Raw genomic sequence first — 12,058 nt, forward strand, 5'->3', positions numbered from 1 at the left:
GGGCAGTAAGGGGCAGACAGATTTATAAGTGCCAGTGCTTGACAATCTTGGCTAAGCTCTGCTACTATCCTTGCAGCTTTGTCTTAATAGGTGGTGCAACTCAGAACTTTGAGGGGTGGCATTCCCTGTTGAAAAGTCGGAGCCTGTCCTGAGGATCTCTTTAGTGAGCTCTCGGCACAGGAACCAACTCCTAGGGGCTGAGGTCCCTTTGCACTCCTCCCAAGTCGATGGGCATTGCCATTCAAATGGTGGGCGTGTGCTGCATCATGTGATTGATTAGGTGGGGTGGGGCTTACCTAAGCCCCCCACAGTATTTTAGTCAAGTTGCCACCCCTGGCTCTCAGGAAGCGTTCCTGTGGTAGAGCACATGCGATGCATGCAAGAGGTCCCTGGTTCAATTGTTGCGAATTCACGTTGGGCTGGGAAAACACTTCGTCCTCGAACTCTGAGGAGCCGCTGCCAGTAGTGTAGACCAGTACAGTGGTACCTCGGGTTACATACACTTCAGGTTACAGACTCCGCTAACCCAGAAATATTATCTCGGGTTAAGAACTTTGCTTCAGGATGAGAACAGAAATTGTGCAGCAGCGGCAGCAGGAGGCCCCATTAACCAAACTGGTGCTTCAGGTTAAGAACAGTTTCAGGTTAAGAATGGACCTCCAGAACGAATTAAGTTCTTAACCCGAGGTACCACTGTACTGCGCAAGGTGGCCCAACGGCCTGAGTCAATACAAGGCAGCTTTCTCCTGTTGCATTTTTCCCCCGGGGGGTGGGGGAAAGAAGAGACGACCAAAGGCAATCACTTTCCCGAATGGCCCTGTATAAATTGGAGAGTTGGGCAGGATCCGCCCTACGAATTCCACCACGTTGCTCAGAGTCCTCAGCCGCAGACGCAGGCGGCTCATTAGGGAAGGAGCTCTGACCGCACCACACGCACCCGCCCGGGATGCCTCGGCGGGCGATGCGCACGCGCGAAACATTCCGCGGCCCTCTCGCGACTGAGCCGTAGCGGACGTGCGGTTCCAAGCCTCGGTTGGAATTTTGGAACGTTACTGCGGCGTCCGGCGCCATGGCAACCCCGCTGCCCTCTTCTCTCCCTCCTCCTCACCCCGCCGCTAGGCATCATGGGAAGCGCCCGCGCTCAGGAAAACGCCCCTGCTTTATCCATGGAGCCGCACGGCTCCCTCCCAGAGACCTGCCCTAGCAGAGCCCCGCCTCCTCGCCGTCGGAGAGCCAATGAGAGAGACGAAGGCTGCCCGTTGGCCTCGGCTTCCCGGCAGCCGGCGCGTTCGAAACGGCCAATCGCTGCTCGGAGAGGCGAATTTAAATCGTGAATGGCGGAAGGGCTCGGCAGAGTTTCCTCCAGATCGAGAAAAAAGGTGAGTCCGGTTTGTTTGCCTCTAGGCGGCTCGCTGCGTCGCTGCTGTGGCTCTTGGAGCCTCTCCGCACCCGCCTGGCTTCCCTCGATCTCCTCGCCGCCTGTAGGGCTTTTTCCTGCCCCCCATCTCCGCCGCGTGGCCCGGGGTGGGGCTGCCCACCCTACACGGGGAGCTTCCCGGGACTGGGGCTGGGTGGATGGGTGGTGCAGTAGACCACGCCGAGATAGAAAGAAGGTACCCCTGCCACTCTTTTTAGTGCCGCCGTTGAAAACGGCTGGGGTCGCAAGGCATCTTATAAAAGCAGTGCACCCTTTCAGGAAACCTCCGGGGGTCGTAAAGTACGAAGAAACTTCCTTATTGCTACGTCGTTTCCACTTAGATGCAGAACCTGTGTCTTCAGGTGGAGGCTCCCATGGGTCGATGCTGTTGCATGGGGCGCAGAGTCGGGGGGTTCCTTTGCATTCAGAAAAGTAAATTTTGATGGGAATGGGGTGCAATATGGCCTTTCTTGAAAAACGCAGCTTTCTATATAGAGGAGCATTCAAATGTGTGAACCTCCATATGATCCGAATTTAGACTTGCTAGCTTAGGGCTAGGCCAAACTGACTGGGAATGGGGAATAACACGCGTGCTCACCCAACCCTACTGCAGATGTGTATTGCATGGTCTCTGTTGGCCTTTTGTTTGCAGCTGCTATTTATTTTATCTGGCTTTATCCTCACAGCGCCCTATTCACATGGCACAGTTCCTGTTTGAGAGTGACTTGCACGGGCTGTTGAAGCTAGATGCCCCTATTCCCAATGTCCCTCCTGCCCGATGGCAGCGCAAAGCCAAGGAGGCTGCTGCCGCCAGCTCTGGACATACCCCAGATGCTACAGCTCCTTCACCCATGAAGCCAGCTAACAGACCTCACAGCACAAGCAAGACCCCCTCCAAGACACCAGGTAAGACTCCTGTTGTATCTTATGAGGGTGAGGACACATCTTAATGTTTGAGGCTATGGGTTGACCTAGCATATGTCATTAGCTTGTCTTGTGGTTTTCCCCCAACTAGATGTTGGGAGTGGCCTATCCACTACAGTGGTGCCCCGCAAGACGAATGTCTCACAAGACGAAAAACTCGCTAGACGAAAGGGTTTTTTGTTTTTTGAGCTGCTTCGCAAGACGATTTTCCCTATGGGCTTGCTTCACAAGACGGAAACGTCTTGCAAGTTTGTTTCCTTTTTCTTAACACCGTTAATACAGTTGCGACTTGACTTCGAGGAGCAACTCATAGAACGCGGTGTGGTAGCCTTTTTTGAGGTTTTTAAAGACTTTGGTGATTTTTGAAGCTTTTCCAAAACTTTCCTGACACCGTGCTTCGCAAGACGAAAAAAATCGCAAGACAACAAAACTCGCGGAACGAATTAATTTCGTCTTGCGAGGCACCACTGTACATCCCTTGATGGCACTGTGGAATAGTCACAGAAGTACTCCTTTCTATGAATCAAAACTTATCTATCAATAGATGCAATAGATTTTTTGCTGTTTCTCCATCTTGTAGGCAAGTCTGGTTCTAAAGCACAAAACACTCCAAACAAAACTGGAGGGGACAGATACATTCCTAATCGCAGCGCTATGCAAATGGATGTAGCCAGCTTCCTCTTGACAAAAGAGGAGTCCTCTGATGATACTCCCACCAAGAAGGTGAGTTTGTGATATTAAAGAACTGTTCCTCGTGCAAGCCATATAGAAATGGTACAGGGAGATATTGACACCCAATAATTGGCAAAGCTGGCTTCCTGACAGTAGGTTAGCAGCTGTAAAGAGACAGGTGATAATACATGCTAGATTTCTGAAACCCAGCTATTATACAGGCCATTTTGCTCATATTAGCTACAAAATCAAGAATGACCAGTACACAATCCTAGGCTGTGATTTATGAGTAGCTAAGTAAATAACTCAAGCTATGTGATACAGGGCAGGAGAGCCTATTTCAGCCCAAAGATTGGATTTGAACTTGTCCACATTTCCAGGGGTTGCTTTCTAGCAGTAGGAAGGGCAAACCAAACAAATTCCACAAGAGAGAAAATGCATGTGCCTCTTCTCTCCCTTGTCACAAGCAGGTAGCACACATGTATGCTTGCACCTCTGCTAGCTCTTTAGAGAGGATCTCTTAAGTTCATGCAGAGAGATTGTATATCCAATCTTAGTGTTAAGCATCACATCCAAGATCAGAGTTTTTAGGTAAAAGGTAGCATTTCTCCTCATGCCCCCTCCAGTGCCAGTGAGGGTGGATGGAAATGCTGCCCTTTACTCTTATCTCCAATCTTAGGATGGTGGTGTTTAGCGGATAAAATTACAGAAGACTGACAAATCTTCACCTGCTTCCTGCTTTACAGTATATTGGCTTGTGTGGGTGACGATGAGGTAAGATGTTATGCCATACAAACCTTCCAGCTCTGATTTGGCTCTTGTTGCTCATGTCAGCCTGCAGGCATATAATTGCTTAGCTGTCTATACTGTAAGAGCAAGGGAGCTGGGAACCTTTGGCCTTCCAGATGTTATGGGACTCAAAACTCCCATAAGTCCCTGCCAGCATGGCATGTGGCTAGGGCTGATGGGAATTTGAGGTCAGCAACATCTGGAGGGATAATAGGTTTTCCATTCCTGTTGTATGACAAACTACTAATTCATTTTTATTTTTTTAATGGGACTGCTTTTCCAACCCAAGGAGCATCAGAAGGCCTGGGCAATGAACCTGAATGGCTTTGATGTAGAAGAGGCAAAAATCCTGCGACTGAGTGGAAAGCCTCAGAATGCCCCTGAAGGTAGGACCAGATGCTTTCCTTGTGGGTGAAAGACACTGAAGGTATTTTTGTTGTTTAGTCGTGTCTGACTCTTCGTGACCCCATGAACCAGAGCACGACAGGCACTCCTGTCTTCCACTGCCTCCTGCAGTTTGGTCAGACTCATTTTAGTAGCTTCGAGAACACTGTCCAACCATCTTGTCCTCTGTCATCCCCTTCTCCTTGTGCCCTCCATCTTTCCCAACATCAGGGTCTTTTTAGATGGTAGAAATAGCAAGGATTCTAAAGGGATGCCCTAAATGGCTTTGGCCCAGTATACCTAAAGGAGCGTATCCACTGCCATCGTTCTACCCGGACACTGAGGTCCAGCTCCCAAGGCCTTTTGGCAATTCCCTCCACGCAAGAAGTGAGGTTACAGGGAACCAGGCAGAGGGCCTTCTTGGTGGTGGCGCCCATCCTGTGGAAAGGCCTCCCACCAGATGTCAAGGAAATAAACAACCATCTGACTTTTAGAAGACATCTCAAGGCAACCCTGTTTAGGGAAGTTTTTAATGTTTGATGTTTTATTGTATTTTTAATGTTCTGTTGGGAGCCGCCCAGAGTAGCTGAGGAAACCCAGCCAGATGGGTGGGATATAAATAAAAAATTATTATTATTATTATTATTATTATTATTATTATTATTATTATTATTATTTTATTATGCTATGGTGGTGCTTCCTGATAATCTAGTTCATGCGGATGGCACCCTCGCCCTGCTATGCTGTGACTTCAGAGTGAGAATTGTTCAAGGCAATTATGCCTTCCTGAGTGGTAGGAAAGTAGTATTGCCAGTCTGCAGCCTAGCAGTGACTCCGGTTTATAGGCTGCCACTTGTGTAATTCTGTATTATGCTAGTAAAACAAGGTGGTTTGCTTGCATTTTGTTCAAGCTATTAGGATTGTGCTGGTTCAGGTCACCAACCAGAACCCATAGTCTTTCGCATGAAACAGCAGCAGGGAAGTCCTTTCTTGAATTAGGGTTCTCCTTTTTTAAAAAAAAAAAAAGAATTAACCTCCTTGATGCAGTGCGGTCTTGTACATGTTTATTTGGAGGTTCCATTTTCCTCAGTGGAGCTCTCTCCTACATATGTATGCAAAGGGTTGCACCCTTAGCTTGAAAGAGCAGCATACCTCAAGTGCAGTGCCTGTGAGGAGGAAGCTTCTCTTGCAGATGGTTTGATCTGTTCATGGTGTGGTGGTGGCCTACCGCAGTTGCTTTGCATTTTGACAGAATTAGCTGAAAACCCAGATGTGTTAGAAGACTTATTAGGCCTTTCAGCAGCTGGGGTAAATGAGTTGAAACTAGATCTATGTCAACTACAGTGGAAGCAAATACATGGTTGACTTTGGTTTGGGCTGCGTAATCATGGTCACTCTTCTCCACCCCAGGATACCAGAACAATCTCAAAGTGCTCTACAGCCAGAAGAACACACCAGGCTCCTCTCGGAAGAATGGTAGATACATAGCCTCCATGTCAGACCGTATTCTGGATGCCCCAGACATCCGCAACGACTACTGTAAGTAGCTACAGTGCTTGTATTTTATAGGATCCCTGTCAGTTCTGCGATGATGTAACGTGTTGCAGAAGACTTATGCCTCCATGTGGTATTTGCCTTGGCTACTGTGGGTGGAGAGGGAGGGGTTGTTAGAGGAATCGGAGCCATGTCAGGCCTTACAATGGGGGGTGGGGAGGTGCGCAGAGGAGGAAGGGGCTAGTGGCGATTCATCTATTGTTTTAGATCTGAACCTCATCGACTGGAGCGCCCTCAACTTCCTGGCTGTGGCTCTGGATAAAACAGTGTATCTGTGGAACTACGAGTCCCGAGAAATAATCCAGCTCATGCAGATGGAACACCCAGATGACTACATCTCCTCTGTGTCTTGGATCAAAGAGGGAAACTACCTTGCAATTGGCACAAGTAACGCAGAGGTTCAGGTAGGGGTTATGCCTCTTTAATGACTTGATTAAGCATTGTTGACTTGACTACTTGCCAAGGGGCATGGTTTACAGAGATACTCATGATCTCTACCAGAAGTTCATAGAATCTTAAGAGTTGGGAGGGACCCAAGGGTCATCTAGTCCAACCCCCTGCAATGCAGAAATCTGTGTTATGTGGTTACTCTTTGGGGCCACAAGCTACCAGCAGGTACCTGGCAGGTTGTGGGAACTACTGAAGTGTGGGTATGTTCGTGGTTGAGGCATGACTGAGCCTCCTTGAGGCATGACTTTGAGGGCCATGGCTTGGTTGCATTTCTCCAATTGATTTTAAATGGTTTTGGCAAAGTGGGCTTGTCTTGGTATATAGTCTTATCCATTTCCAACCCCCCTGGCAATACTCGAGTTTAGCCAGATGGTTGTACTAATTATTGTCTGTGGTGATTCTAGTTATGGGACATCCAGCAGAAGAAGCGTCTACGAAACATGGTCAGTCACTCATCCCGTGTGAGCTCCCTGAGCTGGAACAGCCACATTCTATCCAGGTATGGCCCAAATCCCAGACAAAGGGATTCATGAGAGCATTACTTGCTTAGGCTCAGCCTATCTGCAGGACTGTATTCTTCTATACAAACCTGGCTATGCTCTGAGATCTTTGAGGGAGGCCCTTCTGTCACGCTACCCTCACAAGCATGTTTGGTGGTGATGCGGGTGGGGCTTCTTGATGGCTGCTTGCAGACTTTGGAGCCCCCTTCCTAGAGAGGCCAGACCTGGCTCCCTCCTTGTCCTTCTGCTGGCAGGTGAAGACTTTTACTCCAGTAGGCTTCCGAGAACTGTTTTTTAGGAAAGGGCTTTTAATAGTATTGTTGTTTCTACTAGTTTTTTAAAAATATTTTTATGTAGTTTAATATTATTGTTTAATTTCCATTTATTATCTTTTATGTGTGTATCACTTTATTGTCTTTATTCATGCTTGAGGCCTGGTTCTGGGGGGAAAGGCAGGATATAAATATAACAGCAGGAGTACAGCAAAACTGCCTTCTCTGGAACTTTTTTTTCTTAAGTGAAGAGGTGATATTGGTTGTCCTTAGCACTTGAGTTTGGGTTTATATACTAAATCTTATGCCTCTCTTAACAGCGGGTCACGGACCGGTCACATTCATCATCATGATGTTCGTGTGGCAGAGCACCATGTGGCAACACTTGCTGGCCATACGCAAGAAGTGTGTGGGCTCAAGTGGTCACCTGATGGTCGCTATCTGGCCAGTGGAGGAAATGATAACCTGGTAAATGTCTGGCCAAGCATCCAAGGGGATAGTGGATCATTTCAGCCTGTGCAGACTTTCACGCAGCATCAAGGAGCTGTTAAGGTAAGTAGTTCTTTATGTAGGAGGCACTTGACATCTTGCTGTCAATAGGGAAGATTAACCTAAGACACCTTTCTTCTAGGCTGTAGCTTGGAGTCCATGGCAGTCCAATGTGCTGGCAACAGGAGGTGGAACAAGTGACCGGCATATAAGGATCTGGAGTGTGTGCTCAGGTACCTGCCTCAATACAGTGGATGCACAGTCTCAGGTAGGTTCACCTAGTAGTCTCAATGGAAAATAAAGAGCAGTTCAGCATTGGATACTAAGCTGATGCTCAGTCTCTTCAATTTATACATGAGCATGTATTTGGGCTCTTGGTACTCACTGTTTTATGTCTGACAGGTGTGTGCAGTACTTTGGTCTACAAACTACAAAGAACTTGTGTCTGGTCATGGCTTTGCCCAGAACCAGCTCGTGGTATGGAAATACCCATCCATGTCCAAGGTCACAGAGTTAAAAGGTGAGTTCAGATAGATGGTATGGAAATGGCTGAAGTACCAGATTTAGCCAACTTCTAATTTGTGGGTATTGCTGCCTTCATATAATGGAAACAGCCACACATGCATTGTTCCTTCCACTTGTCTGCTGGAAATGGCACACCTTTCTTTTTAATATTCCCCAGGTCACACAGCTAGAGTGCTAAGCCTGACTATGAGTCCAGATGGGTCCACAGTGGCATCAGCAGCAGCAGATGAAACACTGAGGCTCTGGCGGTGTTTCGAGCTGGACCCAGCCCGTAAGAAGGAGAAAGACAGCAGCACCAAGAGTAGCATTATCCATCAAGGCATCCGCTGAGCCCACTCTCTAACCTATTGCTTTGTGTACAGAATTTTAAACAATTTAATAAATATTTCACTCTCACTTAAGAAATGGGGTTGGTGCATGGGGTTGATATCTAGGATAGGATAAAAGCAACAGACTGATATATCAAAGTGGATTTAATTGTTGCTGGCTATCTGGCCTGTATCATTTGTAATAAACCAAATAAACTACTGATGGAAGACCAGAGTGCTTATCTTAAATCTAGTGTTTCTGATGTTTCCCAAGAGAATATGCAGCCCTAGCCTATACAGACAACAGATACACAAAGTATGAGGTGTGTTGAAAATGAGGCTTTTAATGTTTTGAAGTAAACAAATGATAAGGTATCTAGTACTGTGCATCAAGGTGTATGGAAATAGTCATGAGCAATTATCTTGGGTGTAGCTAAGGTGCCCATCAGTAGCTGGGCTACTGACAGTGATACAACATGCACTTTCTACCAAGGGCTGTTTAATTCCTTATAGGGCTAAGAAGTGGCTACAAAAGCACTTATGGGGGCTGTAAGACCTTATTGTGGCAGAGTAGTTGGATCAAGCTACTCTGATAATCTGGTTTCTAGATTGTATTCTTGTTCAAATGCTTGCAGTATATATTCTTTCTCCCATACAAATACTGTTCTTCTCAATTAAAAAAGGATCCTTGCTGCTGTGTACTAAAACTTTGTAAGATTTGAGGATAAACAGTGTATGGTGAAACGTATATAATACTTGGTGATTGAATCCTATTGGATTCAATCACCATCTCTTTAGATTCCCCACCCACACCCAAAAGCTTAAAACTATTTAATAGAGTAGCAGGAAGTAGAAACTGTTTGATATGTGCACATAGCTGAAGATAGGAAACATGGGCCACTTAGCTAGAATAAATATCAGAAAGTAGGGAGGGCAACGGGCTACCTTTGTTGTGCACTTTATAGGATTGGATATTGGAAGGAGGTTGTGCTTCTGGGCCTGGGATGATAGTAACTAAGAATGCCTGTATTTTACTGCGAAAAAGCTGGAGCTGAATTAGTGGAAGGCAGTTTGCTACCAGGAACTGAGCTGTGCAGGCAGGCCCTGACAGTGAGGAATGTTTCTGTCTGCCTCATTCCCTTTACAATTTTCCCCCATCCCCAACTATAGACCAAGGAAGTAGATGCATCCATGAAGTTTTAAAGTCCTTGTGCATCTCTCTTTACAGCATATTTTAATACATGTAACCTGTCACTTCCAGCATATAAACAGATGAGATAATGATTAAATCCAGAGGATGGGTTGCAGCTCCATGGTAGAGAATCTGTTTTGCATGCATTGGTGCTGGGTTCAACTGCTGCCATCTCTAGCTAGGGCCTGTCTGAAACCACAGAGAGCCACTGCTGGTCAGTGTATATCAGTGGTTCACAATTGGTGGCCTGTGGATGATAGAGGGTCCGCAGCTCCATTCGCGTAACAAAAACTACCAGAGATATCAAAATTTTCAATGGTAGGGGGTCCATGACTTGGCTTTTGAAAAACAAGGGATCTGCAGTACTTGGCTAATTGGATATCACTGGTGTAGATAATGGTTTGATTAAAATCATCACAACTGGGTAGCTTCTTATACTTTAAAAGCTAATTTAGGTGCCCCCTCACAGTGTGATCCTATACACATCAGCTATACACAGCTCTTTTTAAATGGGACTTGCTGCCATAGCCTGCCTACAAGCAGGAACACTTGCAGGATATCTGCAACTAAACTTCCTGTTGTATTTTAGGAGGTATATAGTATTTGAAATCTGTAGATTATCTCAAAAGGTTCCTTCTGCCAATGATTCCATGAAATACAGAATGGCTCTCTGTCACAACTTCAGATGGTAAGAGAAGCTAACTTCAGTAACGGGAATTTGCTTCTGCGGCCTTATCTAAATTGGGATGGACAGCAGTCTCTTGGTCTGTGTCTGAGATATGAAAACTAGGGCTTGTGCATATTATTGACTAATTAAAATAGGTAACCACATTGACCCCTACAGATGCTCTTTGTCATGGAGAACTCGTTACCTGTAATGAAGGAATAGTACAGGAGTAGCGACTGTTGCTGTTATGCCCTGGAATGGGCAGACTTAAGTCAGAACTTGTGTTCCAAGTTCTGGCTTGGTAGAAAGTCTGAGCCACACAGGCTGCTGTGGTTAGTAGAACTTAAATGTTCTAGATAAAAGGCAACATCAAATAATTGTTGGTTCAGCTGTACTGCTGCCTTCCAGTTAAACTCACCTGGCCAAATTGGGGCTGCAGTTAAAACTGAGGATGTTTTCTTAAACTTCACTAAGAGGAAGACTTTTTGCAAACGAAACAGTTGTTATAATATATAAAACTAGTGCTTTGTTCCTGATCCTAAACAAGACTTGAAGCAACTACTCAAGTTTGGAGTGGCTGTTCTAAAACAACTAGAGAAGCATGGCGCTTCCATAAGGACACTTAACAAGAAGACATACTATCCAAAATGTTTACACTTGTCAAATTTGAATAAGCTGCTGTGAGCACTTGTGTCAAGATAGGATACATATGTTGAGCAGTAAATGCTGTTGCCTGTTCAGTAGGGAGCACATGAGAACAGCCTATAGTTTTTAATCATAAGACCACGGAGCTCATTATCCCATATTTGCGAATAGACTGGGCAAGGCCAAACAGTTCCAATAGAAAGCCATACAGGTAAAGTCTCATTTGGAATACACTGTCCCATCTTCATTTCATTAAAGTAAAGGGACCCCTGACCGTTAGGTGTAGTCGTGGACGACTTTGGGGGTTGCGGCGCTCATCTCGCTTTACTGGCCGAGGGAGCCAGCGTACAGCTTCCAGGTCATGTGGCCAGCATGACTAAGCTGCTTCTGGCGAACCAGAGCAGCACACAGAAACGGTGTTTACCTTCCCGCTGGAGCGGTACCTATTTATCTACTTGCACTGCATGCTTTCGAACTGCTAGGCTGGCAGGAGCAGGGACCAAGCAACGGGAGCTCACCCCATCGCGGGGATTCGAACTGCCGACCTTCTGCTCAGCATGCTGTAGGCTCTGTGGTTTAACCCACAGCGCCACCCGTGTCCCTCCTTCATTTCATTACTCCTGCATTATTAGTAACCAGGTGTTAAACCATAGCAAAAGAACAGCAAGAACAGGCATGCATAGTAGAATAAGCATCTTTTACTATTGCTGAGTAGTATATCCCTAAATTCCCTTGCATCATAATAAAATACTAATTCAGAACAGTGGTGTAAATGTAGAATGCTGTCATAAGCATTAGTCGAAAGTTTCTCACACATGCACTGAAGGAAGAAGGCAGGACACAGCAAGGGATCAGCAGTGGAGAGATTTAAGTGTTACAAAACCTTGTAATTCAATCTAACAATAAACTTTGCTTAAAAGTTTTTAAAACAGGACCATCCTATCTGAAAACTGGCTAAAATAGCTGGTGGTAAAAGCTGTAGTAGTACATCTAGCATTGCTTATGGCACATAATCCAGGTTATGTATTAGTCTAGCCCTAGCACTGAGGTAGAGAAAGACACTTACGTAACCAAGTCACTCTGCAAGATTTATTCCAACAAAATACGCATTCTGCCATGCCTTGGATAATTCTATCCAGCAACACTTGTAGCCACATTTAGCACTATCTATAGGATACTGCACAGATCAAAGATCTGCCATTGTTGGCCAGTTCTAACACAGGCCTATTTTGGGTGTGACACACAGTAGCAACAGCAGCGCCACTTTTCA

At 46.0% G+C, this 12,058-nt stretch overlaps 1 protein-coding gene across 3 annotated transcripts; it reads left to right on the top strand.

The window, feature by feature from the left end:
* The first annotated feature begins 1,202 nt into the window (after nt 1-1,202).
* On the top strand, nt 1,203-8,517 carry CDC20 (cell division cycle 20). 3 transcript variants are annotated; one of them, XM_081009431.1, is made up of 11 exons: nt 1,203-1,379; nt 2,104-2,323; nt 2,922-3,064; nt 4,092-4,188; nt 5,597-5,725; nt 5,948-6,144; nt 6,595-6,689; nt 7,283-7,514; nt 7,594-7,719; nt 7,854-7,971; nt 8,134-8,517. In XM_081009431.1, the coding sequence occupies exons 1-11, from the start codon at nt 1,335-1,337 to the stop codon at nt 8,304-8,306; spliced, it is 1,575 nt and encodes a 524-aa protein (XP_080865557.1). In that variant the 5' UTR covers nt 1,203-1,334; the 3' UTR covers nt 8,307-8,517. The 3 variants fall into 3 exon arrangements, with proteins under 3 accessions (XP_080865557.1, XP_080865558.1, XP_080865559.1); XM_081009432.1 differs by lacking the exon at nt 1,203-1,379 and adding an exon at nt 1,459-1,481; XM_081009433.1 differs by lacking the exon at nt 1,203-1,379 and adding an exon at nt 1,591-1,613.
* Nucleotides 8,518-12,058: the final 3,541 nt, after the last annotated feature.

This window comes from Podarcis pityusensis (genome assembly GCF_964106645.2).
Source record: "Podarcis pityusensis genome assembly, chromosome: 6".
Taxonomy (NCBI): Eukaryota; Metazoa; Chordata; class Lepidosauria; order Squamata; family Lacertidae; genus Podarcis; species Podarcis pityusensis.